The following is a 25,461-nucleotide window of genomic DNA, read 5'->3' on the forward strand; positions in this document are numbered from 1 at the left end:
TCTTGACCTTGGACGACTTTCGGCTCATACACCTTCCGTGCGCTTCATGTCCCAGAAGACCGGGCTCTTGCAAACTCAGAAGAACTTGAATCACTACATAGTCTCTCATTATGGGCAACATGAGAATGTTCCATGGACGTGGAATCATATCATGGTGTAGCATTGTTGGGCACATATGCCCGCAGTGGGAGGTTCCAGCTAAGACAATCCAATACAATATCGTGAAGCACAGGCACCAAGTGAAAGGTGAGGCTTCAAGCAAGCACCGCGTCGAATCCGGAGATCATCACGTGAACATCGTGTTCTCAGCGTATTTCGTGTTTCGCGTTAGCTGTCGGTAGCCTACGCGCGCCCCACTAATGATCGTCACGCTCTCGCCATGATCATCTTGAGCTTACTCAATTTCAGTTCTCGCTGTTAGAAGTGGAAGGTATTTGGGCAGTCTAGATCTGTGGACTTCAGCGGCGTCTCGCAACCGTTAAAGCTGCCAGAAGTTCTCAACTCGAAGTTAGAAGGACCGCGATAAGAAGATGGACCTATCATACAAGGATTGAGCGGCGATCTGAGTGATGGAGTTTCTTCGTATGATTATCCCATGGCGGGACATTCGCCGAAAAGCTGAAGTTGAAACAATTCGTACTCTGAACGGCACTGATGAGAGCCTCGACCGAGATGGCAGTGCGCATGTGAATTCACAGAGGCACCGATTTGCACACCACTCGCATCGAAATGGAAAATTGGTATGTAATATGGAACAGCTTTTTTGGCGATCCAGCTGCTCAAAGAGGGAGGAGTTATCGAGTATACATGGCGTTCTTAAGACCGATCCAGTCACAGTATAGCCTTGCTGGAGATATGAAGGTATATGTGTTCGCTGAGTATTATACTCCTCTGCTTTTCCATAATTATTTCCCCATCGCCCGACAGGTTGTAAATGCAATTCTACAGTCATAGAACCAGAATCCTCACAACCAGCACTAAACCATGTTGGCACCTCTTGGCACGATATCGAAAGGGTTCAGGTACTCATAGCCTCCCTGCAAGTGATCAGTTCTTGTGTACCTGGGAGAACCCGCCGGTCAGATTGTTGAAAGAGCTCTCCACGTTTGTGTGATTCTGAAAAGTATGCTCAATCACGCAGCTCAACACTCTGTTTCCGGTTCCGTCTGCCTTTATGGTGGCTCTCTCAGGTTCCAGCACTGCAGCATCGCAAAATTGGTCTTCTCACAGAGTGGTAGCCAGTGACATCTCGTCCAACACTCGTACCTTGGCTGCGGGTTCTACATTTAGCTGCGTGAATCTAGTTGGATCACATCTGGTCCTCGACAGTTGTGTCATGAGAACCTCAGGGTATACCACAATACCTTCCTCACATCGAGCAGATGAGAAGCATGCTACATGTCAAGTTCTAGCTTAAATCATGCCAAGCCGAGATTGACCAAGGAACTCTTTCTCCATCATCCCGGTCTGAAGAATAACAGCGAGGCATGCCTTTCAGCATGTGCGCACTGGCAACATTACCAGCATATGGTTGAGCTAGAATGATGTGTGAGCAGCTGCGAATGGGTTTGAGTTATTGGAAATTTCCACGTAATATATTATCATGCTAAGTTCTGAAGCACGCTAGAAGACGGCCTGTAATGCTGTGCCTTGCTGTACAACGCTGGAAAAGCCAATACCTCTTTGAAGGTTGAAGGCAGACCTCATGTATTTTCTTGAACGTCCTTGCAAACGCCCAGCAAATCGTGGAGTCGCCACGCCAGCTATGTTCTAGGCGGGAGTCTAGGCACGGCGAACACAGGTAGCTTCGCCTGCGATCTGCAAAACTAGTACTGCGTAATGTAGATCATGTCGTTGTGCTTGTTCAAGCCCAACACGGTGATTCACTGGTACCTCACGCTCTCGAGACACCGGACAAAAAAGGTTGTGCATGCCTCTTATTGTAACCTGCATTGATACTGGTATCTGCCATCTCGTGTTCCTGGATGTAAGCGACTTGGACCTCCAACTAGCTTCGTCGAAAGCACTGCACTTCAACACCGTCCACTGTTCTAACCAGAAGCGAGGAAGTGCCGAAGGCTTATCAAAACGAAAAGCTAAAGTAAGCGAGTCAGTCTCCTGTAGCCACTTACCATTTCACACCAACTCTCCAGCTTCCCGCCTTCACGAAATCAAAAGAACAACATGATCGCGTTCGTCGCTTGCTAGCGACACGTTTTGCCCTATCTTCAGGTTATGTTCAAAGTTTGCGACGTTCGCCACCCAATATGAGGGTTCATCCAGACGACCGAAAGAAGAAGCATCACGCCAAAAGTCGACATGGCTGCATCAGCTGTAAAAAACGTCATCTCAAATGCGATGAAGCCAGACCCGAATGTCAACGATGCATTAAAGACTTTGGTAAATGTGAAGGGTACCGCACTCCCAAAGCATGGTTGTTCGAGTCCGCTCAGGAAGACCCAGGCACTGTTGTGTACGAAATCAGCAGTAATTCGCCGAGCTCAGGCAGTGTAACTTCAGTATTGCGTGACAGATCAAGTCCGATAAGCTCTCAAACATCGCTTAGTGTAAGGAGCTCAATTTCAAGCAAGCATTCAACTTCGCCAGAACCCGAGCACACGCGACAGAAACGGTGGGCTCCCAAGTCACGGAGCGGTTGCGTGACATGTAAGAAGCGACGCATCAAGTGTGACGAAGGGCGACCAGCGTGTGGCCGGTGTACAGCTTCAAGCCGTAAGTGCGAATATACCCAGCCTCCACTGGAAGACTTCGCAGAGGATCTTCCTGAAGAGGTCCAGGCTCTTGAACTGCTTCAGCGCAAAATCGACATGTTCGAGGATCCCGATCACCCGCCAACGTTCAAATACGTCCATAGTTCGCCTTACAAGTCACAAACGGAACATCAAACATTCGTACATTGGCAAAATCGTACCGAAAGCTGCCAGGTCATCTCACGCAGTTTCGGTGATTTCAATATCTTAGGATGCGAACTCCCGAAAGCTGCATGGAATTACGATTGCCTCAAGCATGGTCTACTGTCCGCTGCATCAGTCACGGCATCAATCGAGAGGTTCTCGCTTGGTGAATCCAACGAAAGACAAGCTGTCGTTGAGGCCGTCAAGCAGAGCAGCATGGCCATTACTAGCATCTTTAAAGAGAAGCCACCTCCAGAGGTGACTGTACTTGTTGCCTTCGTCTTCTGGTTCATGGAGGCATGGATTGGCCAGTGGGATCGAGCTGTCATGCACCTGGCTAGTGCAGCAAGAATGTGCGAGCAAGGCTTCCCGAACGGACAAGTCAGCGAAGCTGTCGCGTGGTATGTCACTGTTTGCGCTACTGGTGTTCCTCAAGCTCTCAAAAGCCCTGATATTCTCAAGTATGTACAGGATCCTGATGATAACCATGACGAGAAATTTCAGATCCGTCTTCTGTGGGGTATCAGAGAAGCTGTAACTGGAATCCGTTTGCTAGACCAAGCAAGAGCCAAAGCACTTCAAGTACGACCGAACGACTGCAGCCGGTTCAACATTATGCTCGCCAGTCATCAAGCGCAGATGCGCTTCATGTCAGAGAGGTGGAGGCAATACGCAAAACTTCAACTTACAAAGGTTGGGTCCGAAGCTCGCATACCTCCAGCACCCATCGTGCCAACTTATGACAAGGTTCTGGAAATGATAGACTACTTCATCGAGGATGATGAAGACTATGATGCGCTCATACTCGCAGTACGGCTGAAGATGATACAGCGCTCTCTACCACTGTTCGTTGCTGGAACCAATATAGAGATCAGGAAAGACGCTGCTTTGAGTATTCCGATCAAAGTAGAAGCTGTCGAGACCGAGACTCGGATGATCAGCAGCGATATCAATTTCAGGGCACGAATGAATAGCACATAGTTGGTGGTAGGTCAACGGCGTGCGCATACATTTCAGTGGCAACGGTGAGTTCACTACGATTTCAGCTACCAGGTCAATGTCTTCTGTACCGCATGTGAAGGTCTGTCTATCAACACTGCTACATCCAAGGGTGAGATTTATGCTAAGCAGAGGAAACCAAAATGTCCAATAAATTCGCCAAATCGAACCTAAAGCATCATGGAAGGACAGGAATACGGGCCACTCACTTCTACCTCCCAAATCTAATGGTTTCGTCGCTGTCGCCTTCCCTGTTTGAAAACACAAAAACAAGAATGAGCTAGCGCACGGTACATGGATGACGTTTATGCGGGGTGATTAGTCCTCATTTTTACGAGGCCTCTTTCACCATGCAATACCGAGAAGGCTTCGGAATTTGTCTGGTGTACACGCCTCTAAATCAACCTTATCTCTATTACTACCAACATGGTCTATACACTCGTGTGTCATCTCGAAGCCAAGGATGACGACTCAATCGAGAAGATCAAACGCAAGCTCATCGAAGCAGCTCGCGTCTACCGAAAGGACAAAGAAACAGTCGACTGGTTCGTCATGCAGGATGTAAACAATCCACGGAAGTTCAGCATTGTCGAGCGCTTCGAGCACGAGAGCAGCCAGAAATACCACCTCGAGAACCCCTATTGGAAAACGTTTGATCCATATGTTAAGCCGTGAGTAAACATTTTCACAATCTCTGGAATTACAGCTTGTGTCTCCTTTAAATGCCGGCTCTTTCGGCGAAGCGCTGCAGGGATTCATGAAAGTCTCACTCTCGCTGGACAGCTTGGCAGGGATGGATCACACCTTTCGCAGAACCTATCCAGTTAGATCAACTTCTTTACAGCAAAGATTAGGTGATGGATCGCACGTCACTGTGCTACGATCTCTCCACGCCGCCTCTTTGTCGATGATATCTGGGAACTATAGCTACTGCTACCGCTTGTACATCGACCTCTCACCATACCTCAACTTTCCTGCCATTAAGACATGGCCCAATCTGGGTATAGGCATTCTTGTTGTCGTCTTCAGCCACTGCTAGCTTTTGTGAGTGAGAGAAGATGACTAATTCTTCACATCATATAGGCTTTGCGTCAATCAGCACATTGAACTATCGCGGCATGAAGAGCTAGACACAAGCAAGGACGTCGAGCTACTGCCTCTATGATTCTAACAGATGCATGGAGTCCAGTCATGTAGCGAGAGTGCTACTCTGCTGCAAGAATGGTGGCAGAATCAGACATCACTTGCCTTCCAGATATAGTAGAAGCTTTGTGACAAAGTATATGAACTTCTTGGCTATGGTATGTATGTATAGCTATCTATAAAAAATATTGTACCTCCCTTGTTGCTTCATCTGTTCTTCAAGAACACAGAGTATTCAAGCTACGTACGCAGTGGTTCTGTCCAAGATGTGAGACCTGGAACGAAATAGTACCCTGTACATCAGACAAACCCCGGTAGATATCCTGGTAGCTTCCTGGCTGCGTTTAACCTTTTCCAACGTCGTGCTCGCTTATCGTGTTCCACAACGACAAAATCCTGCATCCTGGCGCCAAGATATCGTGAATGATCGAACAAGTCATGGTCATGTGCGTATCTGTGGGGATTTCGTACTTCCTTCCTAGCAAGATATGGCTTGACCAGGCAGACTTTCATGGGTAGGGTAACATCTCTTACCCGCCTGATCCCGGTGAAGAAGTGGAGGATGAGAACAACCCCGGAGGCCACGATGTTGGATCATATATTCTGCCCTCGCATGCGAAATTGTGACGTTATTGTACAACCGTGGTGGGAGTCGAGTCACCACAGACCCAGTGCTGGAAGCACGACTTCTGGCAGGATGTGGTATGTAGACCTGTCTTACGACCATTGTATGCATCTGTGCCTGGTTGTGCCCGTCAGAATAAGCAGCTTGAGATGCTATGTCTTCCTTGCTGTGTCAGGTCGGCGGCACTCTTCAAACTGTCTGCCTCAACGCCGTGCCGTGGGTACCGCTGGACATATCCTGCCCATCCCGTTCGTCCGACCCAGACGTGCAATCTGTACGGCTCTAAGAGCAAGTGTAGTGTTGAGTGTAGGCACAATCCCTCGAAGTATGCAGTAGAAGACAACTACAGTGACGCTCGCAAGGGTCGTGGTTGAATTATAGGGGTCGCGCTGTTGCTGGAGTCGTAGTAGATCTTCCATTTGACGGCGGAGAATATCATCGATTCTGGTGGCTTCAAACGGTTGTCTTTCGTTGTCGATAATTCATCCAGCTGCCAACCGAGACAGGCGCAGATGTCGCTTGTAGACATCTTTGCACCAACCAAAGATTCCGTCATATTCAACTGCTAAAGTCACTGTAGCTGTCGCACCAGATATTGGACCTCGACACCACGGTTGTAGGGCAAGGTATATGACAAGCCAGTGTGTATGTTTCGGCCATTGAATAGGCTACCACTTAGTCAATCCTGACTGGAACCTTCTTACCCTCTCCGCCGCTTCCAGTCTCGAGACCCGGCGGATTCAAAAGCTTACAACAGCTAGCATGGCTGGTATTTGGAGCTGGCCTGCGTTGGCAACGCTCTCTAGTGAGCAAGTCTCGCTTACACTTGACCTTCGAGAATGTGGAGCTTGAATTGCTCTTCGAGGGCTAAACGATTAGTAACCGAGCAGAAGCCGCTGAGAGGGACATGACTCGGCGAGTCGCGCATCAGCGAGAGGTCCCTTCGAAGACTTGACGCTGCTGGAATCGAACCGATTGGCGGAAGTTCTTTCAGACAGACAAAGCTCTCTCATAGCATGACGGAGGGACTGGACTTGATAATCGCAGCTTTCTACCTCAACGAGCTTTGTGGAGGTTAGAGTGCCATGAGAGATCGTCACTATTAGGCGAGCGTCGATTGTTGTCACGTTGGCCATATGGAAGTATGGTTCAGAGATGCACTAAAGCACAGCGCAAGCAATGAATTACCCGGAGTCCGCGTCCGCTGGAGCCTCCATGAACCAATGAATTGCCCTAGATGACATCAAAGTGAAAATAGCCCAACATGATCTTCATCGCACATGCAGCTCGCTTGCATAGCTTGTACACTATTGCAAGTGCTGTGGTGCATTGAATCCACCATGGCTGTCTGCTGTTCCTCTCATGATCGACAGCGAGGCAAAAGTTGCCAGAGATGTCTGGCAGCAAACAGCTCAACTGAAGGAGGACGAGGATTGCTGCGAAGGAATTCACATGATGTTGAGGAAATTATAGGATTTTTGATGTTTCACTCCGTGTCCAAAATTTCACAAACGGTTTCAGTATAGATGAAGGGCACGATCGGTATTGAACCAGTGGCTGGATTTCAAGCAGACAACTTACATGAAGATCGAAGCATCTGTGTGCTGGCGCTAGACATGCATTCCCTATCACCTTTCCAGGAATTGTTTGTGCCTTTGACACGATCAACACGAGTAGCGCCTTCAGTCCTTGGCTCATGCAAAGCGTCCAGCATTTTTTGCATATGTTTGTATGCTTGTATTGGAGAATTGCTAGCTATGTGCGTCAGCCTGTCCTCTTGATTTGGTTATGCAGGCGAGGAACCGAGATCTTGCACGGCTTCTTCCAGCTGTCTGAATCACATCAAAGTACTGTCAGTCATTACGTGTTTTTCTTGTAAACCGTACTGAGACCAAGCACTTCTGATCCCGAGCCACCAATTCAGTGATACGTCTGGTTGTGTGCAAACATGAACTTGAGGCAACAGTTCCAGCTTCTAATCCCTTGTGGACCAGTATGGTACGGACCCTGGCAATGAGATATGTAGCAGTGAATGCCAGCCAGGCTTGTGGGGTTACCGAGTACAGTACATACTGTAGGTGGCAGATGGAGACCTTGATAGTGGCTCGCGATTAGTGCAGATTACATCTCGGTTTTTCTCTACGATGGTGTAATACTGCCGATCACTGTAGCTCTTTCGCTGGCAGGCGCGTCCCAAAGCCCCATCCACTCCAGCTCAGAAGGCCATCGTACCGCGGCAAGACAAGATCAAGTGCTGCTCGTGAAGCCCAGCAACAGCCCTTGTTAGGATTCGGTTGTAGACCCATCAAGACAAGGAAGGGCAGAGCAAGGCGAGACTCGTTGAGGCAATGCGTAGCATCTCGTGTATTGACCGAGGAGATTTCGATCAACAGTCCTTCAAACCAGGTCATTCTCTAGCGTTCCTTGTGGTTCCCAGAGTCGTGCTTCTGGAGGTTGGCAGCCCATGAGTTTGGCATGGAATGTCCCCAGTAGAGGGTTGTGGCTCTTGTCCACTTCTGATAAGATTGACATTGAGCAAGTCTCAAGGAAGGCGTAGCCCAGAGCGTGCTTCTTACAGAACAAGTCCTGCCACTCAATTCGTCGTATCTTCTGGATTAGTGGTCAAAATAAATCTGATGCTCTCGTGCATGATACAGGTTGGTAAATAAATTGCAATTTTCTGGCGGCAGATTCACCCAGCGCACGGGCTTACTAGAAGTAACAAAAACGCAGTCATTTAGTGTTCAAGCATATATATGCACGAGTAATGCTGTACTAGTACTCCTTGTGGTTGAGACAATGAGATTTTCGGAGCACCGCTGTGTTAAGAGAAACCGAGAATTCCGCATCTGGTTCTCCAGATGGAAGAAACCAAAGCAGCAGATCACATCGTCCAAACGGCCTACAGTAGTAGTAAATGCATTGGAAATTGAAGTTTCAGCTACAACAGCCGAGATAAATAAATTTGTGAGACTACTAAGTCGCTGACACGATGGTAGCCGTGCAAATTCATGAAGATTGTAGCTCTAAACAACAGCGCCAACCTGATATCGGCGTCCTAGACGATAGCGCAGCCTCACTCCTGCTACAAGCTTACCTCTTCCTCCAGAAACTCTGCTAAGCCTCTTAAACCCTTCTCGAGCACCTCAGTATTGCAAGTAAAGTGAAGCCTCACACGTCCCTTAAACTCCTCTAAACCTTCGGCACCCTTCATCTTCAGTGCGTCATCAGCAGGAGGAACAGCCTCATCAAACTCGAAGCATAGAGTAGCTGGACTCAACAGAACGCCTTTAGACGCAACTAGTCGTTCGCAAAAGTCCATGTCGTCAACTGGTTCTCCACTCCGTGCATTCTTGAACTTGACGAAAGCAACAGCTCCAGCAGTTGGCCTTGTCCATTCGCATTGTATTTCGTGTTTGTCGACAAATGCTTCAATCAGGTTGAGATTATGTTTAGCAAGGGCAAGGTGTTTCTGCAGAATCGAGGGCCGGCATCGCGGACTGAGAACTTCTGTCGCTACTACCTCATCAAGCATGCTCAAGGCCTGAACAGAATACATCCTATAATTCACAAATTTTGCAAGTAGCTCTGGTGAACGTGTCGCAATCCAGCCTATGCGAATACCAGATAGACCATAACACTTTGAGAGGCTCGAGGTAGTGATGACACGGTCGTATTTGAGATCTGGATATTCGACCATAGAAGCTGGAATATCTGATTTAGTCGTGGTATGATAGAGTGGTCTGAATATCTCGTCGCAGTGGACGTAGAGATTGTGTTGCCTGGCTATCTTGATAATCTCACGTTGAGTATCTGTACCAACGTGAGTGCCAGTCGGGTTCACTGGGTTGTTGAGGATGATCATCTTGGTTTTGTGGGGTCGGATCAGGCTTTGCAGCTCACCGAGGTCGAAAGACCAATTATTTGCTGGATCTAGGCGAAGATAAGAGATCTCGCAGCCTATATCGCGTGGTTCCTCGATCAGTGGCCCGTAAATCGGATACTGAATAATAACGTGATCGCCTGGCCGGAGAAGCGAGCGATGAACGATATGATTCGAGCCTGTTGTCGCATTAGCAACGATGATATTATCGGCTGTAATGCCTGTGGATCCATCATATGTTAAAGCAATATTGGCACGAAGATGCTTAGAGCCTCGATCTGATGCCAGACCTAAGGGAGTAGCGACAAGAGCTGTTGTAAACGCAGTCCTGCTAATATCGGGATCGTCAGAAAGGGAGATAATATCATTCAGAGATAGCGACGGTGTTGCGCTTCCACCAAGGATAGCAGTTGACGCACGTGGTCCATGTGAAACCGCCAAATAATTGTAAAGTGAAAAATCGGCTGGACGCTGGTGCGAGGATGATGTAGCCATAAGGTTAACTTAGCGTAAAGGATGAAATTCGACCTGAGTAGTGGCGTCGATATTCTGCGATAGCTGCTAGAAAGACAATGGCATTTATGAACGACGACAAGATTAGGAGCGTCAAGCATACATACAGGAATCCGGGTACGCCCTTCGATCAGTAGCAGCGTAAATGTGTTGGCCTTGCTTCATATTACGTGATCAGTAAATGACTCAGGATGGAGAGACCGACACGTGACCGTACGGTATGGGCATGTGTAAAGCCACGAGCAATTTGAAGTGCTAATCGGTCTCTCGAGTTGAAGGTGAATGGGTCCCTGTTTGTGACGCTGCAAGCTCCATTGTATAGATCAGCCATGACTTCTGGCGGAACTCGATTCTAGGATGGGACCTGGCTATATAGAAGCCGAAAGAGGCTCCTTTGTGGATACCGTTTTTCGAAAGTTCTCAGTCATCTCTGACCTAAGACAATTTGTTGGTTCCCATGGACATTGTGCTTCACCACGCGAACAACAAGAGGAAAAGGCTGGTTGTAGAGCGGCGCTCAGGTCATTGACTGTAAGATAACAAGCAAACGACCACTAGTCCCTATAGTGGAATTGGACGAGAGGAGAGCAACAGAACGTTACCGCTCTGCATGCAGAGTGTAGAACCTGGCCGTTGTGAATCGTCGTCAGCTGGTCATGCAGCGCACCCGCTATGTTGGAGCATTGCGCAAATGGTGAATCGTCCACCACTAGGATGGTAGTCTTTCTAGGAGTAGAGATTGTAGTACATGAGATATATTGGGTTTCAAGGAGTTGAGGCGGTAGGTGTGTGTTGACTTTGTGAACCGTCGTCCCAGAATTCGACATCTTCGTCACCTTCTCTTCCCACAATCTCACCAGGCCTCATACCTAGCTTGCCTTTCTTTAACAGCTTGCTGAGATCCTGATTTGTGCCAGCTGTACGTTTCAGAATATCTTCCAAGGTGGAATGTTCGTCCATGAATATTTTGAGATGATCAGAGATGACATGGCGATTTTCGCAAGAAGGACACTTGATCAGCACTGTGCCTTTGTGATAACCGTGCTTGGTGACCACATGACTCGAACGACGGCTGCAAGGTTTGCACGTAAACGTTATCTGGTATGATGGTTGCTGTGCCGCGGGAGGGGTTCGCTTCGCTTCAGACTCTGGTATGGCCAGAAAAGAATTCCAGCGCCGCAGAAGAGGAGCACGTTGTAGAGGCGTGGAAGGAAGGCACTGTATCGATCGACGTGTGGGAGCAGATAAATGCTGATATGGTCGTACAGACATTGGTATGATGCGCCTGGCCACAAAGGCTCTCAGGGACACTGTAGACTGCATCGCGATATCACTGATGGTGGTGAAGAGCAGATAATGGGATGATCTCTCAAGGAGAAACAAGAGAGGCCAAAAGATAGTATCAGTAGTATACGCAGACGCTAGGCTGGATAGGGGAAAACCTGATCAAAATGACGACGATCTTCAGGTGCGATGCCCTATTTTTCGAGCGCCAATTGCGGGCAGCCACAGCAGGCAGTTTGAAGGCAAGAACGTAAGAACTGTGACTTGAGCCTTCACCAAACACAACTTTGTTCGCTGCAAGCCTTTCACTTGACTGACCTCTTCCACAATCCGCATAGTTATCGTCACTGGTGTGCATTTGCTCTTGTCTTGCAATCAATCTTTAATAGTCTGTACTTGACAACTACTGCCACAACCGCCACGTTTGTTCCCACCCCAGGTCACCTGTACCTGCTACAAGTATCTGCGATAAAGGCATTCGATTGAGGCGCGCTTCAGCGCCATTTCACTCAGCACCATGATGTCGGGGCGAGGTAGAGGTAGAATAAGAGCTCCTAGGAGGGTACGTATGATCTCAGCCCGCAACCTTTCGCTCACCAAACGCTTTACCCTTCACTCCAAGTTGCCCAGTTCCTACGACACCCTGTACATCTTCAGGTCTTGCCTTCAATCTCTTCTCCTTCCAACCAACCATGTCTATAAAAATTGGGCTAACCAGACCGTGTGTCATGCAGGCATTCACAAAAGACGAAGTCGATTGCGAACAGATTTGGGCAGTTCTAGACAAGGCCTTCCGCGAGATCCACGGCCGAAATGCCTCCAATTTATCTTACGAAGAATTGTTCCGGAATGCCTACAAGTTGGTTCTTAAGAAGAAAGGAGACTTTCTCTTCGAGAACGTGAAGAAGCTCGAAATTGAACACTTAGACAATACAGTGAAGGCTCAGATTAGAAGTCTTGCTACTCCGACATTGTTATTGCCTAATGTGGGTGCTGATGTTTCTTCTAACGAGCGACGACAGTCCGGCGAGCGGTTTATGGCTCAGTTGACAAAGGCTTTCAACGACCACTCACAAGAAGCTGGAATGATTACAGACGTCCTTATGTACATGGACAGAATATCCACTTCTGAGGGTCGCAAGTCCTCGATATATGCCGTTGCCCTTGGCCTGTTTCGGGAACGTGTGTTGCAGGCAAAAGCAAATGATGACTTGCACTACACCATACTCGAGCTGCTGGAAACTGTCATGCTGGAAATGATTCAGCTAGAAAGAGAGGGCGAAATCATAGAGAGACCACTCATCCGAGCCAGTTGTCGCATGTTAGAGAACCTCTATCAAAGCCTCATGGAAGAAGAATCTACCAGATTATACCTCGTTCATTTCGAACCACATTTTCTGGAAGCGAGCCGCGATTTCTACAGGAACGAGGGTGTCAAGCTCGTTCAAGAGGCTGATGCTACCACCTTCTGCAGCCAGGCTCGGCAGAGACTGAAAGAGGAAGAAGAGAGATGTCAGCAATGTCTCTCTATGGCAACTGATCAGAAGATTCGACTGGTTGTAGAGCAAGAATTGGTTGGCGCTCACATTGCCGATGTCATCAATCTACCAGGGACAGGAGTAAGGAACATGCTCGACAACGACAAGATGACTGATCTCCTAAACATGTACGAACTCGTCAAGCGTGTCGATCCACGCCTAAAACATCTGAAAGACGCTGTACACAAGCGCATCCAGGAATTAGGCACAGAGATCAACAACGGCGCCAATCATATTGCCACTCAAATGCCGACCAGGCAAAAGGAAGATCAGAAGGAAGGTGACGCAAAAGGCAAGGAGAAGGAAAAACCTGCTGCTCAAAAACTCAACCAAGCTACTCAAGCCGCGATCAACTGGGTCGAAGACGTGCTGAAGTTGAAGGCAAAGTACGATAAAGTGCTCTTGCGCGCCTTCAAGTCCGATGCAGTCATGGAGAAAGCTCTTGAAATAAGCTTCCAGGATTTCATCAATAGCAACCCCAGAAGCCCGGAATTTGTGTCCCTTTTCCTTGACCAATATCTCAAATCTGGTATCAAGGACAGATCCGAGGCAGAGATTGATTTGTTGCTTGACAGTGGTGTAACCCTTGTGCAATATCTAGCTGATAAGGATGTGCTCGAAACTTACTACCACAAGCACATGGCTAAGCGACTGTTGATGGGCAAATCTGTGAGCCGTGATGTTGAACGCCAGATGCTCTCGAAGATGAAGATGCGTCTTGGCAATCAGTTCACTGCCAAGATGGAAGGCCTGCTCAAAGATATTGAGCTTTCTGAGAATCTCACATCAGGATACAGGGAACACGTTCAGAGGCAGGATATCAAGCCAAAGATTGAGTTCGAGCCCAGTATACTTACGACAACAGTGTGGCCAATCACTATTCCAGAGGGTGCCGACAAGCCTGCCATACTTCCTCCTGAGGTTGCAAAAGCGCAGGAATCGTTCGAACGATACTACCACAGCAAACATACTGGTCGCAAGCTGACGTGGTTGCCGCACATGGGCGACGTTACCATGCGTGTTACATACGAGAAAAATGGCAAGCCTATTGTCTACGAAGTTACGGGACCGACATATTGCATGATTGTCTTGATGCTGTTCAACGAGCACGAAAGATTGACTTGCGATCAGATCCAACAAATGACCAACATTCCAGCTGACAAGGTCGTCCAAACCCTTCTATCTGTGGCTGTTGCGCCGAAAACTCGTCTGCTTCGGAAAGAGCCTATGACCAGAGATGTCAACCCTACAGACGTCTTCTCATACAACGAGAAGTTCGAGCACGCCTATCGGAAGTTCAAAGTTGCCCTTGTTTCTGACCACGCCAACAAAGTTGAGACAGTTGAGCAACGCAAAGAGACTCAGAAAAAGGCTGACGACATGCGCGGCTTGGTTATTGACGCGGCTATCGTGAAGGTCATGAAGGCCAGGAAGACATTGTCACATCAACAATTGATTTCAGAGACCATCGACATCCTCAAAAGCAGATTTCAGCCAGATGTTGGCATGATCAAGAAGAAGATTGAAAGTCTGATTGAGCGAGATTATCTTGAAAGAGGATCAGATGCTTCGAATCCTTCTTACAACTACTTAGCATGATTCTGTGACCGTTTCTGGTGTGGACACAAGCGTTGCATAGATGTGATATTGGGGCCAGGTCGCAAATCTTGATTTCTAGCAAGGTGTGAGGCGTTCAGATAGTTGAGTGCCAGGTTCGGACAGCACGACTATGGTTTTATGCATGATATCAGTGACGCCAATTTTGTGGTATTCCAGGTGAATCGAATTTAAAGTGTATCCTTTTCGTTCAACGTGCTCGCTTCTTTCTTCCCACCTTTGGTATTGTGCCCGTAGGCCTACCTCATGGTCAGTAGTTTCGATGAAGCTGCCATGCTGTGCATGCATTTCCCACTTTTGGCTGTTAAATCACGAACATAGCCAACAATTTTTTACCCTTTTCTAGTCTCGGCGGATATCACTGCACCCAGCCATCCCTGGTCGAACGAGCATCTTTCATGCCCAAAAATCGGGCTGCAGCATACCATGCGTTCCTGAAGGTTTCTTTCTGTCTCCAGCCACCTCTTTGATAAGTCCACGCCGAAAGGTGTGACTCGAATTCAGTCTACAACCACGCAGCAGCAGACTCGAAAAGGAGACCAAGTCCTTATACCACTGGCCAGGAGTCTTCTTACGGCACAATAGTAGACACTCAACTTAGGTAACCACGACTTGGTCGACTTGGTCGCCTTGGTTGCCGACTTAACATCCTATACATTGATGCAGAAATCTACACGCTCGCAAGCGATTTGATGCACCGAGTGATCCCAGCTATTGAACAGATTTATACGTTCTGAACCTAGACAAAATGGACATCGACATTTCAGACATCTTAGCAGACATATCCCGGCCTAATGTATCAAGCCTACCTGACACATCATCTCCATATGGCGGTTCCTACGTCTATGAACCCTCGATAGCAGCCACAGACCACATACTTCTAACCAGACACTGGACCTCCGAGCGCTGTACGCCCTCCCTTCTCGCCTACCCAACAGCACTCATCAACCGCGTTATGGATCGCATCCGTGCCCAGATTACACGAATCGAAGACCTAGCAAGCGGGACCTACAGCAACGACTATGGACATCACCAGCAGCAACAACCACAACAAAACCTCAACCTCGTCCTTAGCATACTACAGACAGACTTGAGCAGGACCCAGTTCCTAATGCGGAGTTACTTGCGGTGTCGTCTAGCGAAAATAACGACATCCGCGACATATTACTCAAAGTATCACGTCAATGCTTCCACCTCCTCCTCCGACACCGACACAAAAACCCCTCTACTAAGTGAGCAGGAAACACAGTACCTCCAGCACCACAACCATCTACTCCTGAACCTATACAATTCGTCTTTCCTGCTGAGTTTGCCCCCGAACCTGAGAAGGCTAGACGATAACACCGGGACTACAGGACGGATGGACGAGGGCCCCGATATGGCTGCGGCGGTGATGGTGAGGTGTCTTGCGAAGGAGTGGAATAACGAGACTGATGTGTTTGCGGATGATGGGCTGGAAGGAGGAGGACAGGGGACGCAGGGGGATGTGACGCAGGAAGAGAATGCGAGTGTGGAATTGAGGTGTGAGAGGGGGGGTGTGCTTGTGGCGAGATGGAGGGATGTTAAGAGTGGTGTTGAGAAGGGGGCGCTTGAGGTTCTGTAGCATTTTAGAGCAGGATGGTTGATGTGTCTGCGGTAGTTAAGGCGGGCCCGTGAAGAAGAGAGACGTGGATGAGTTATGGTCTCTCAGCTTGGGGATGTTGTGAGATGGGGATTGAACGTGACGGTTTTGGCTATGATGGAATGAATGCGACCTCGCAATATCTGAACGACCACCTTTTCATCCACTTTCATCAGATCCGAGGAGAAGACTTGCCCTTCCATATACAAATTTGTTTCTCATTCTGAACGCAACTTCCCACCGATCTACTTTTCAACATACATTTGCTCCTGAATTTTGGACGTGTATATCACGCAAGTAGCATTGGGACAGAGAAAAACTGTATATGATCAATGACCACTCTCAAACTTACGTGTATACATTGAAAGATGACTTCTGAAACAGTCTGGATAAATTAGTAAAGCCTTGAGGACGGACTTCATCTATGTTATCTCGAAGAAATGGAGATCGACGCAGACGTAAGTGCACAAGGACACGAAGGCAGCATGGCTGAATCGCAGCTCGTAGGCGCGCTGGCGAGGGAGCGAAAACGATGTGCTTCACTTTCAAGGCCGACGAAGGTCGACGATAGCACGAGATTGTTGTTGTTGTCATCCTGTGCGTTTTACCATGTCGAGAAGCTGGAAAAGGCAAGCGCAAATCATACAGTAAGCAAGTTTTTTTTGTGATATCGACCCGTTCTGCCATTCAACAAGGTCAACATCGTTCCACTCTCGGAGGACTGAGGAAGGCGGTCTCGAAGTTGGCCAGATGACGTTAGGAGTAACAGGTAGATCGACCGATCTGACAGCTTCAGGATGTGCATTAACATGAATTGGGGGTTGGCTGCGCGAGATGAAGGCAAATTGTGCCTTGGTTTGAAATATAGTGGTGTCAGTAAGATTGGTTGAGCGACTGCAGCCATTTTCTCGCCAAACTGAGAAGCGTGGTCAATGGAGAATATCAGCTGATTTCTGCAACACTAGCGAGGTTGGATCGTCTGAGCTGGCCTGTTGGCTTGCGTGAGGCTGAGGGAGGCCGCGCGAAGCTCAAAAGTTGAAGCAAGGAAAGTGAAATATGGCGGGTGCTGTCATCGTCATCACAAGCAGAGATCGAAGATCTCGGGGCGAGGCTCAATTTCCTGTGCTCGGTACACCAGCTTCCGGCGTGGAGAAAGAGATTGTCCTCTCAAGGCGTGCCGTTTTGCAGTGCGAGAGCTCGCCCTGGCACGTGTTCGCGTGTTGGCGCCGACTTGCCGTCGTGTTGTTTGTTGACATCAGAACTCAGAGTATCGCGTCTTTTTGTCGTTTTGGAAAAACCTGCTTCCGATTTCTGCCAGCGCAGCAGCGCTAGCAAACAGGCTATGCAGATAAGAACTGATGGCGACATTGAACCTGGGTTGAGAAGAGCAGTCTGAGCTTCTGATTAGTCAAAGCTTAAATCGAGCTGTGCCTTCCAAGCAGCATTGAAAGCGCATCGGTTCCCACTTCGTTGAAACAGTTGGAAAGCAAGTTGTCCTACGTTCTAGCCTCGAATACAACGTGACGTTATTGTCCCGCGGGCTTACCATCTCAGACTTGGTCTGAGATTTAGTCAGATGCTGTTCGATGTGCTGGCCTGGAGAATATGGGCTGAGCTGCAAGGAAGAAAGACCAGCGGTTGTGGGAAGCTCGACATAGTGGCAGTCACTGTGTCTGATAGTCAATCGCCGGCAGAGCCGAACAGTTCATGAGAGTTTTGTGAGTGGAGTAGTGATCTTGATCAGCAAACAAAGAGCTCCAAGCTCGGCTAGCAACCCCTCCACCAAGGTGACATGGTATTGCCTGGTTGACTGGAGGGATTTGGACCAGGAAGGAGGATTTGTAGGACAGAGGTCACGCTGAAACAATCAATTCGATGGTAGTGATACGGTACTCGTCGAGTTGTGACAATACTGTTTATGTTGTCGAGACGCAAAAATCGTTTCCAGTCATCTTGAATGTCAGCAAATATATCACAGAGTGGTCAAGTCAAGGATGACCAATGCTAGGAAATGCTTTCCGCACGAAAGCAGAAATAGCCCTTCCAAGCTACTAGTTCATTTTGCGCCATCGCCTAATTGCGCAATGATAGCCGTTATTTTGACAAGTAGCTCTGCAGTTGGATGCTAGACTTGTGTCTCCCTCAACCCTCGCTATCACGATCTCAAAGAGCCCTGGAATGTAATCGATATACAAATCTACTGTTGAGCACAGACTGTGAAGAAGAAAAAGACGGCTGAGGTCCAGACTCGCGATGAGACCGTGCGCCCTAAATTTCAGCTTTGACGTTCAACGCCATTTTGTCCCCTACTAGCATTGAGATTAAAATTCTTCAGGACTGCAACGACGTTGTGAAACATTCTGATCATGGTTTTCTCTAGAGATATCAGTGCTCACCTGTCTGCTGTAAGTGGGGGTGAACAAACAGGATATCTGAGGTCTCATGCGGTTGTCCTTTCGTGGTGCGAACGGCAAAGCTGGGTGTATTGTCCCTGGCAACATGGATGACAGCTCTTTACCAGTGCCGGCTGGCTGCAGCTACAAGACGACAGAATCCTTTAGTGCTGAGTTAGGTCCGTGGCTAGGCTGGATTGAGACACACGAGGGCGACCAGGCTGATGTTGCTTACCTCGTGAGTTTTAGCACAATTGTGCTCTTGCAGTAAAAGACACACTGAGTAGCATCGTCCGTAGCCAGGTACAGACCGAATTGTGCTACCAATCGGTGGTCAGAACGTAATGTACACAGTACGAGAGTTCGGAAGGATGGCAGCATAACCCTGTCATAGAACGATCGAACATGTCTCCAATGCAGCACTAGAGTAACGTGCATGGATAGCTTCGTAGTCAACCTGAACGTTTTCCTGATAGACGACATGCCATGGTCACCCTGTTCATTATGCTGAAGCTGTATATCCAGGTCCGGAGACGCTTGAAGCTTGCTAGCAGAAGCTTAGCGGCAAGGTGCCATCGTGCCTGCCTATCGTTATAAACGATGTACTAGAAGCGACGATCATGGAAATAGACGCTCATTCTTGTGCTATGTATCCGATCATCGTTCATCAATGACTGATATGCCACTAAATGGCGGCAGTAGAAATTGCAGTCTGAGCTCTGCGGTAACTCAGCTAACAAAAGCGTGCTTTTCGGGTTGGAGCTCGCAAATAGTAGCCCCAGAATTGACTAAAGGCAGTGGGTCTTTGGCTCGAATAGGCGTTTGCAAAGCAAGAGTCGCCCAGGTTCGGCGGTTGGAGAGGTACCTGCCAAGGACCAACCAGCGGCAGTTCTGGGCTTGTCCGAGCAAGAGCATGCGCAGCGTTCTGGGAAAGTTGCCGGGCTTTTTCCTGTTACCTGTACAGGCTCTCCACCGTGGACAGTATCCCAGCAACGAGGCAAAGTCCTCATCTCGTTCCCCTCTTATCTGACCTTGAACACTCCTTCCTGCACTCCCACTGCCTCACTTGCCAGAGGTCAAGGCTCGAACTCCTACCCGTCAATATCACTTTTTCCCGCCGTACAGTAAGGGCATTCACTGGACCACCACCAACAACCAACAACGATCCAGCCCTCCCATCCTTCGAGTTCTTGACCTTCCCACACCTGGCAAAATATGAGGCAGTAGAGACAGGCCCTATCGAATTGAGAATATCTTGAAAGTACAGACCAGAGTAAATGCAGACGGCTCCAGGAACATATATATCGTGACGGGAACTGGGGACCACATTTTGTGCATTGGCAGACAACCTCTTTCAGCTCCAACCTGTGCCACACCTTCCGAACCACATATCACTAGTAGCAGTGTTCTCTATTGGGAAGGGTAGCAAGGCAAACGGTCGTCACCATGACAACGACTATGATGATGGAGGCATCGTCGCCGCTCGCAGCTATGCAACAGCCTATGTTCATGAACAGATGTGGATTTGGTCAGGATGCAATGTCATATGCCTCTTTTGCTCGAGCCAACTTTGGACCCGACAGCTTCAATTTCAGAGATCTCTCTATGATGGGCAGAAGGGAACGAGACTATTTCAGTATGCCTCCTCCTGTGCGAGGCTCTTCTCCAACTGCCAGTCTGGCTGCGGACCTTTCACAGAACATGAATATCGACAGGAGGTATGGTTTGAACACGAAGGAGGTCAGGTTCTTCTGTACTAACTCCGAGTAGCAGTCCACAATATCCTACTCCTAGACGAGCTCTCTTCGGCGGCAACACGTTGACCGGATTCCAGGGTTGGTCAGATGTCACCTACACTTGCTGAATGCTAACCTGAGGTAGTGCCACTGACCACTCCACCTGTATCTTCCTCATCTCCTGCTCCCGTAACGGATACCATGGAGATGTCGCCATTGCCTCACAAATCAGCCCATACTTCCTACAACCTAGATGTACAATCACCTTCACCAGAGCCAACCCCCACCGAGCCTCCCTTTGCGGATTGTCTTACACCACGGTCGTCTAGTCCTGTGCAGGTTGAGGAGATGACCTTGCAGCTACCTCAGGAAAGACGGAGGTCGAACCCCTTACGTCCATCCCTGACAAGAGCAAAAGGCTTCAGCACAACATGCGTGCCTCAAAGATCTCATCCCGAGGCTCAGCTACCATCCTTCAAATTCGGCGGTGGTATTCCTCGATCCAATCCTTCCTCTTCCCTCAATCTTTCCGAGATTTTCGAAGCTTCCTCACCAGTCTCGGACAAGACAATATCTCCTGTGGCAAGACCGGTCATGCCTCCGAATCGTGTTCGTCAACCATTCCTCCTCGGCAGCAACGCACTCAAAGGTTCACCTCTGGGACAGCATTCACGTAAGCTTTCGAATCCCCTGGTACGACCGAGAAAGCAATTTCGACGTTCACTGAGCATGTTCGAGCATCCTAACGAGGTCATGCGGCACGAAAAGGATGCGGCGCTGCCCAGCCTTCCACCCATAGCGGATACAGAGGTGCCCTGCGAGCCTCAACTTCCACATTTCCTCAAACAGCCTAATGAGTTGCCTCGTATCACTAGGGAGACCATGATTGACGTCCTTGATGGCAAGTACGATACCCTATACGAGAAACGTGTTGTCATTGACTGCCGGTTCGAATACGAATATGAAGGCGGCCACATTCACGGGGCTGTAAACTTCAACGACAAGGACACTTTGACCAGCCAGCTCTTTGACCATGAGCAACCCGGAAAAGCTCTCCTCATCTTCCACTGTGAATATTCAGCTCATCGAGCTCCCCTAATGGCGAAGCACATTCGGAACAAGGACCGTATGGTTAACGAACATTGCTATCCCAGACTCAACTACCCTGAGGTCTATATCCTGGATGGCGGCTATAGCACTTTCTACAAGGATTACAGCTTCCGCTGTTTCCCACAAAACTATGTACAGATGTTGGCCCAAGAACATGCCGATGCGTGCGAAGTTGGTATGGGCAAGGTCAAGCAGCAACAGCGAACTAAACTGGTCCGTGCTCAAACCTTTGCCTTCGGGCAGCATTCTCCCTCAATTGACTCAAGCCCTACAGCAGCTATGTGCCGGAGTCGAAACGACGATATTGACATGGATCTTGGCGACTTCACGCCAGTGCCTTCACGACCTGCTTTCAACGCTCTACAGATGGGACGAACCCAACGGATGTTCTCCTATTAGCATTTGGATTGAGTTTCCGTTCTACTTACGTCTTCTTTCAGTTTGGTGTTGGGGCTTCTCTATCATGTTATCTTGATGCCTAACGGCTTAGCGGGCGTTTACTGAGACGCGTCTCAGACCTGGAGCACATTTACCAAACTCTCGTGCCATGGTTAGGCACGTTGCATGATTGTCGTCTTCTTGGTCGGCTCTCGCCTTCGCTTTTTGTTTTGTCGTTCAGCAAAGACCAACCACCTAGGTCTTCTATGCGAAATCTGTTTCGACCTCGTGGTACGAAACTCATCTTGTTTGCCATTTCCGGCCTACTCAACTCTCACTTTCAATTTTTACATTCGCTACTACATAAGTCCGACCATTTTTGTTCAGCTTCTGTTGTGGAAAAAGAATTGGCCAATGATCGAATCTTGCTTGGGTTTGCATGGTTTCTGGGCTCATTGGCAGGCAGGCACATGGGTTTTTTCTTCTTCGGCTTTTACTCTATACCCCTTAGTGTACATTGGAGGCTTTGATGGCTGCTGTACATAGCAATTCGCAGCACACGGGCCCAGCATTTATTCCAGGTGTTCCAAGCATGTCAGCTTGACTTTCCGGCAGAACGTGGTGGATCATGGTGGTAATGGCTGTATTGAGTCGAAGTTGATATCGTCGAGCATTGCCGCGAGTCTACCTTGTGTCCAGAAACCTCTAACCCGATTACAATGCAATTGTGGTTGAAGAGGAGAGACACGACGGCACGAAGATAGCAGACAGATGAAATCAAAAGTTATGACATGAGTCGCTCTCCTTTTCTCCTTTCCGTCGCCTTTTCGTGCTCACAACGTAAGATTCGTGACGTCCTGTATACAGGTTAAAATGTAGATGAGATGGATGTGCTTGGTCTTCACCCGTCTAACGCGTACATAGAATTTACGCCTTTTAGGAAACTCCCAAACTACACTGTCTTGTTCCGTTTTTCATAACCGCCCTCGGCTCTCGTGCTGGCTTCATTGTTATCTTCGCGTTTCTGTGTAATTCGTCAAATAGTAACAGCGAAAATCCGACTCGATCGTTCGATAGTCAGAGATCGGCATACATGTAACAGTGTTGAAATTGAGCTAGACTTGGGTATGCTTTCACAAATACGATATATAAGCTTTAAATCTGCACTCTCTCAACTCAGATCTTACTTGTAGCAATCTGTGCCTGCCAGATTTTGTCAAGATCTTTGCATACCTGGAGAAACTTGTCACTTTGAATGGCGTGTCGAAGCATTGTCACATAACCCTCTGTGCGTGCGTTCTCCTCAAGTTTAGTGAATGCTGAAAGTGCCATGTCACAGGACGGGTTACGGGAATTTGGCCGAGAATTGTGAGGATCTTTGGTCGGCCTAGACAAGTCCTCTATAGCGCTATGGTGTTCTTCAGAACTCAATTGCTGATTTGCAACTTGGGCGTTATTATCTTGCTCGTGCTGCGGCTCTGACAAGTCAGAGTACGTAGGGCAGTCAGACCTAATTACCGCATGGTGCACCCGAGGATTGGGAGTCTCTGCGAGTGGTACTCGAGAACGAGTAGGTCGGTCCAGGTCGTCCGTATCCTCCGTCGTAGTGGTTCCGTCAGAATAGGGATGGAACGGTAACGTGATACGCGAGGTTGGCTTGGGTTTTGCGGATTTTTTCGAGGTCTTTAGCACTTGTTGTCGTCGTCCTGTGGTCTTGGAGGGCTGAGAGATCTTTGCAGCTGTTGTAGCGCTTTTCTGACCTGTTGTTCTGATTCGTTTTCGCAAAGTTGTGTCATGCGACTCTGTCGATCTCTTGATCACAGTTCCAGCTTCGGTGGGAGCGATGAAGCTCTTGACTTGAGCGTCTTTCTCTAGAAGAGATGAGTGGGTTTGAGAAAGGAGTGCCTTGTTCGATCTCAGGACACGTTTCGGCTGCACAGCCTGACTACTGGTATCCTTAGACTTGCTGCTAAGGACAACATTGCCAGTAGTGGTATTTGTCTGGCTAAAACTTTTGAGCTCAGAGACGAGCTTGTAAGTGCACTCCCTATTCGTATCCAAACAAGGCCGACATCGACCTTCCACGTCATCTGGGAGCTTATCGCATTTCTGTTTCTTTGTACGGCAATGGTCACACCTGAAGTTTCGTCCTTTGCTCTGAGGAGGTGGTGTAACACCAGGTTGTGGGTGGGTCTTTTTAGATGGTGGCGCAGCGTAGTCCTGCTTCTTTTTAGAGGACCGCGAGCGGCGAGCTTCTAACTTTGAGAATAGCACTTGAGTATCTATATCGTCGGCTTTGGATCGATCTAATACCTCACTAGACAGGAGTCCAGTGTTCTGTCGGTCGTGACTAATATCAGTAGCTTCGTGCTCCTGGATGTAATTGGATCGTGCTCTGACTTCACATTTGTCCGTTTTCGGCGAAGGCGGTGGCAGCTTTTGAGGAGGTTGACCTGCCAGCTTTGGAATAGATGTGGTCGCTAAAGCATTCTGTTTTGCTGAGCTTGTGCTGTTGTGCTCTGATACCATGAAAGGAAGTTGTCGTACAGGAGGAAGAACTGCATCGAGATTCTTGAAGCCAGTCACAGGTGCAGTCGAAGGCCATAGAGTCAGAGGGTACTTCCGATGTTCAGTGCTTGTTGTGCCCAAAGTCGGAGCCGTACTGTGTGGGAGCACAGCATGTTGACCGCGATTCAGGGCTATTGGGCCACAGGGATACTGTGTTATGGAGTTCGGTGATATCGTTTTCTCGAGCCGCATTGAGTTCTGATATTCTTGACCCGTCCCGATTTTCGTCTGGCTCGAAAAGGTGGCTGGTGCTGACTGCTGATTAATTGTGGAAAATGGACGCCTTCTACAAGTCAGCTAGTTCTCAGAGAAGGAAGGAGGATTCTTACATCTCGTCTGGTCTCAATGGAGGAATCATCGCGTGCACTGGTTGCGATGCATTGCCAGCAGGCCGGTGTGTTGAGGTGGTCTGAGAACTGACAGGTCCGTTCTTTGGGTGACGAGATCGAGGTGCTTCAGTAGGCACGTTGGCTAGATTCAACATCTTCAGTGCCTCAAAGAAGTCGGCTTTCTCTGTCATTCGGATCTGAAACCTTCTAACCTATTGGCATCAGGAAAGTTTCGCTGATAAGAGCTTTATCTCCTACCTGATTCTGAACCGTGGGATACTTCATCGCAATACAGGGACATTGAATAACGATATGAACTCTGGGAGTCTTGTTGAAGTTACCAGACACTTGGACTTCCTAAGCCGCAGCTCTGGCCTCATCGCCTAAGGCCTGAAGGTTGATGTCCTCCTGTCTGTATCAGCATACTTCTTCTCCTAATGAAGGTTGAATTACCAAGATTTGCGGTTCATCCACAACCCTGAAGCGATAATCATGCGTTATCGTGCCTGAGTTGGACTGGGACGACGATATGGAGAAGGATGCAAAAAGAGCATCACCTGTAAGATGGGACCAGGGGATACGTCCTGGATAGCCATCAGATGTCGTAGCTGAAGAAAATTTTTTTACTGCTAGGGTAGTGACCTGGCACTGAGGCTCGATCTGTAGCATTTGTGCTTGCATGATTGGAGTCAGTAGATGCTACCTAGGTAGATATGCTAGTAAGAAAAATCTTTTGGGCTTGCATGAACAGGAACGTAAAGAGAAGAACTGCAGACACGAATTGAACATGTTGTCATTGGTAGGTGAGA

At 48.5% G+C, this 25,461-nt stretch overlaps 7 protein-coding genes across 7 annotated transcripts; 5 read left to right on the forward strand and 2 right to left on the reverse strand.

Moving 5' to 3' along the window:
• Window positions 1-2,267: 2,267 nt before the first annotated feature.
• On the forward strand, window positions 2,268-3,896 carry LTR64_003092 (uncharacterized protein; the record flags this gene model as incomplete). The annotated part of the gene is made up of 1 exon (XM_064897455.1): window positions 2,268-3,896. One exon carries the CDS (start codon window positions 2,268-2,270, stop codon window positions 3,894-3,896), a length of 1,629 nt encoding a protein of 542 aa, XP_064756405.1.
• Window positions 3,897-4,340: 444 nt separating this feature from the next.
• On the forward strand, window positions 4,341-5,079 carry LTR64_003093 (uncharacterized protein; the record flags this gene model as incomplete). The annotated part of the gene is made up of 2 exons (XM_064897456.1): window positions 4,341-4,585; window positions 4,998-5,079. The coding sequence occupies 2 exons, from the start codon at window positions 4,341-4,343 to the stop codon at window positions 5,077-5,079; spliced, it is 327 nt and encodes a 108-aa protein (XP_064756406.1).
• Window positions 5,080-8,758: 3,679 nt separating this feature from the next.
• Window positions 8,759-9,547, reverse strand: LTR64_003094 (uncharacterized protein; the record flags this gene model as incomplete). The annotated part of the gene is given in 2 exon segments (XM_064897457.1): window positions 8,759-8,764; window positions 8,780-9,547. The coding sequence occupies 2 exon segments, from the start codon at window positions 9,545-9,547 to the stop codon at window positions 8,759-8,761; spliced, it is 774 nt and encodes a 257-aa protein (XP_064756407.1).
• A 2,335-nt stretch (window positions 9,548-11,882) lies between these two features.
• Window positions 11,883-14,499, forward strand: LTR64_003095 (uncharacterized protein; the record flags this gene model as incomplete). Its single annotated transcript, XM_064897458.1, has 2 exons — window positions 11,883-11,924; window positions 12,097-14,499. 2 exons carry the CDS (start codon window positions 11,883-11,885, stop codon window positions 14,497-14,499), a joined length of 2,445 nt encoding a protein of 814 aa, XP_064756408.1.
• Window positions 14,500-15,265: 766 nt separating this feature from the next.
• Window positions 15,266-16,120, forward strand: LTR64_003096 (uncharacterized protein; the record flags this gene model as incomplete). Its single annotated transcript, XM_064897459.1, has 1 exon — window positions 15,266-16,120. One exon carries the CDS (start codon window positions 15,266-15,268, stop codon window positions 16,118-16,120), a length of 855 nt encoding a protein of 284 aa, XP_064756409.1.
• Window positions 16,121-19,977: 3,857 nt separating this feature from the next.
• MIH1 (m-phase inducer phosphatase) lies at window positions 19,978-21,776 on the forward strand (the record flags this gene model as incomplete). Its single annotated transcript, XM_064897460.1, has 3 exons — window positions 19,978-20,249; window positions 20,305-20,366; window positions 20,413-21,776. The coding sequence occupies 3 exons, from the start codon at window positions 19,978-19,980 to the stop codon at window positions 21,774-21,776; spliced, it is 1,698 nt and encodes a 565-aa protein (XP_064756410.1).
• A 1,155-nt stretch (window positions 21,777-22,931) lies between these two features.
• On the reverse strand, window positions 22,932-24,937 carry LTR64_003098 (uncharacterized protein; the record flags this gene model as incomplete). Its single annotated transcript, XM_064897461.1, has 3 exons — window positions 22,932-24,417; window positions 24,653-24,864; window positions 24,911-24,937. 3 exons carry the CDS (start codon window positions 24,935-24,937, stop codon window positions 22,932-22,934), a joined length of 1,725 nt encoding a protein of 574 aa, XP_064756411.1.
• Window positions 24,938-25,461: the final 524 nt, after the last annotated feature.

Source organism: Lithohypha guttulata (genome assembly GCF_036872675.1).
Source record: "Lithohypha guttulata strain CCFEE 5908 chromosome Unknown scaffold_2, whole genome shotgun sequence".
In the NCBI taxonomy this organism is placed as follows: Eukaryota; Fungi; Ascomycota; class Eurotiomycetes; order Chaetothyriales; family Trichomeriaceae; genus Lithohypha; species Lithohypha guttulata.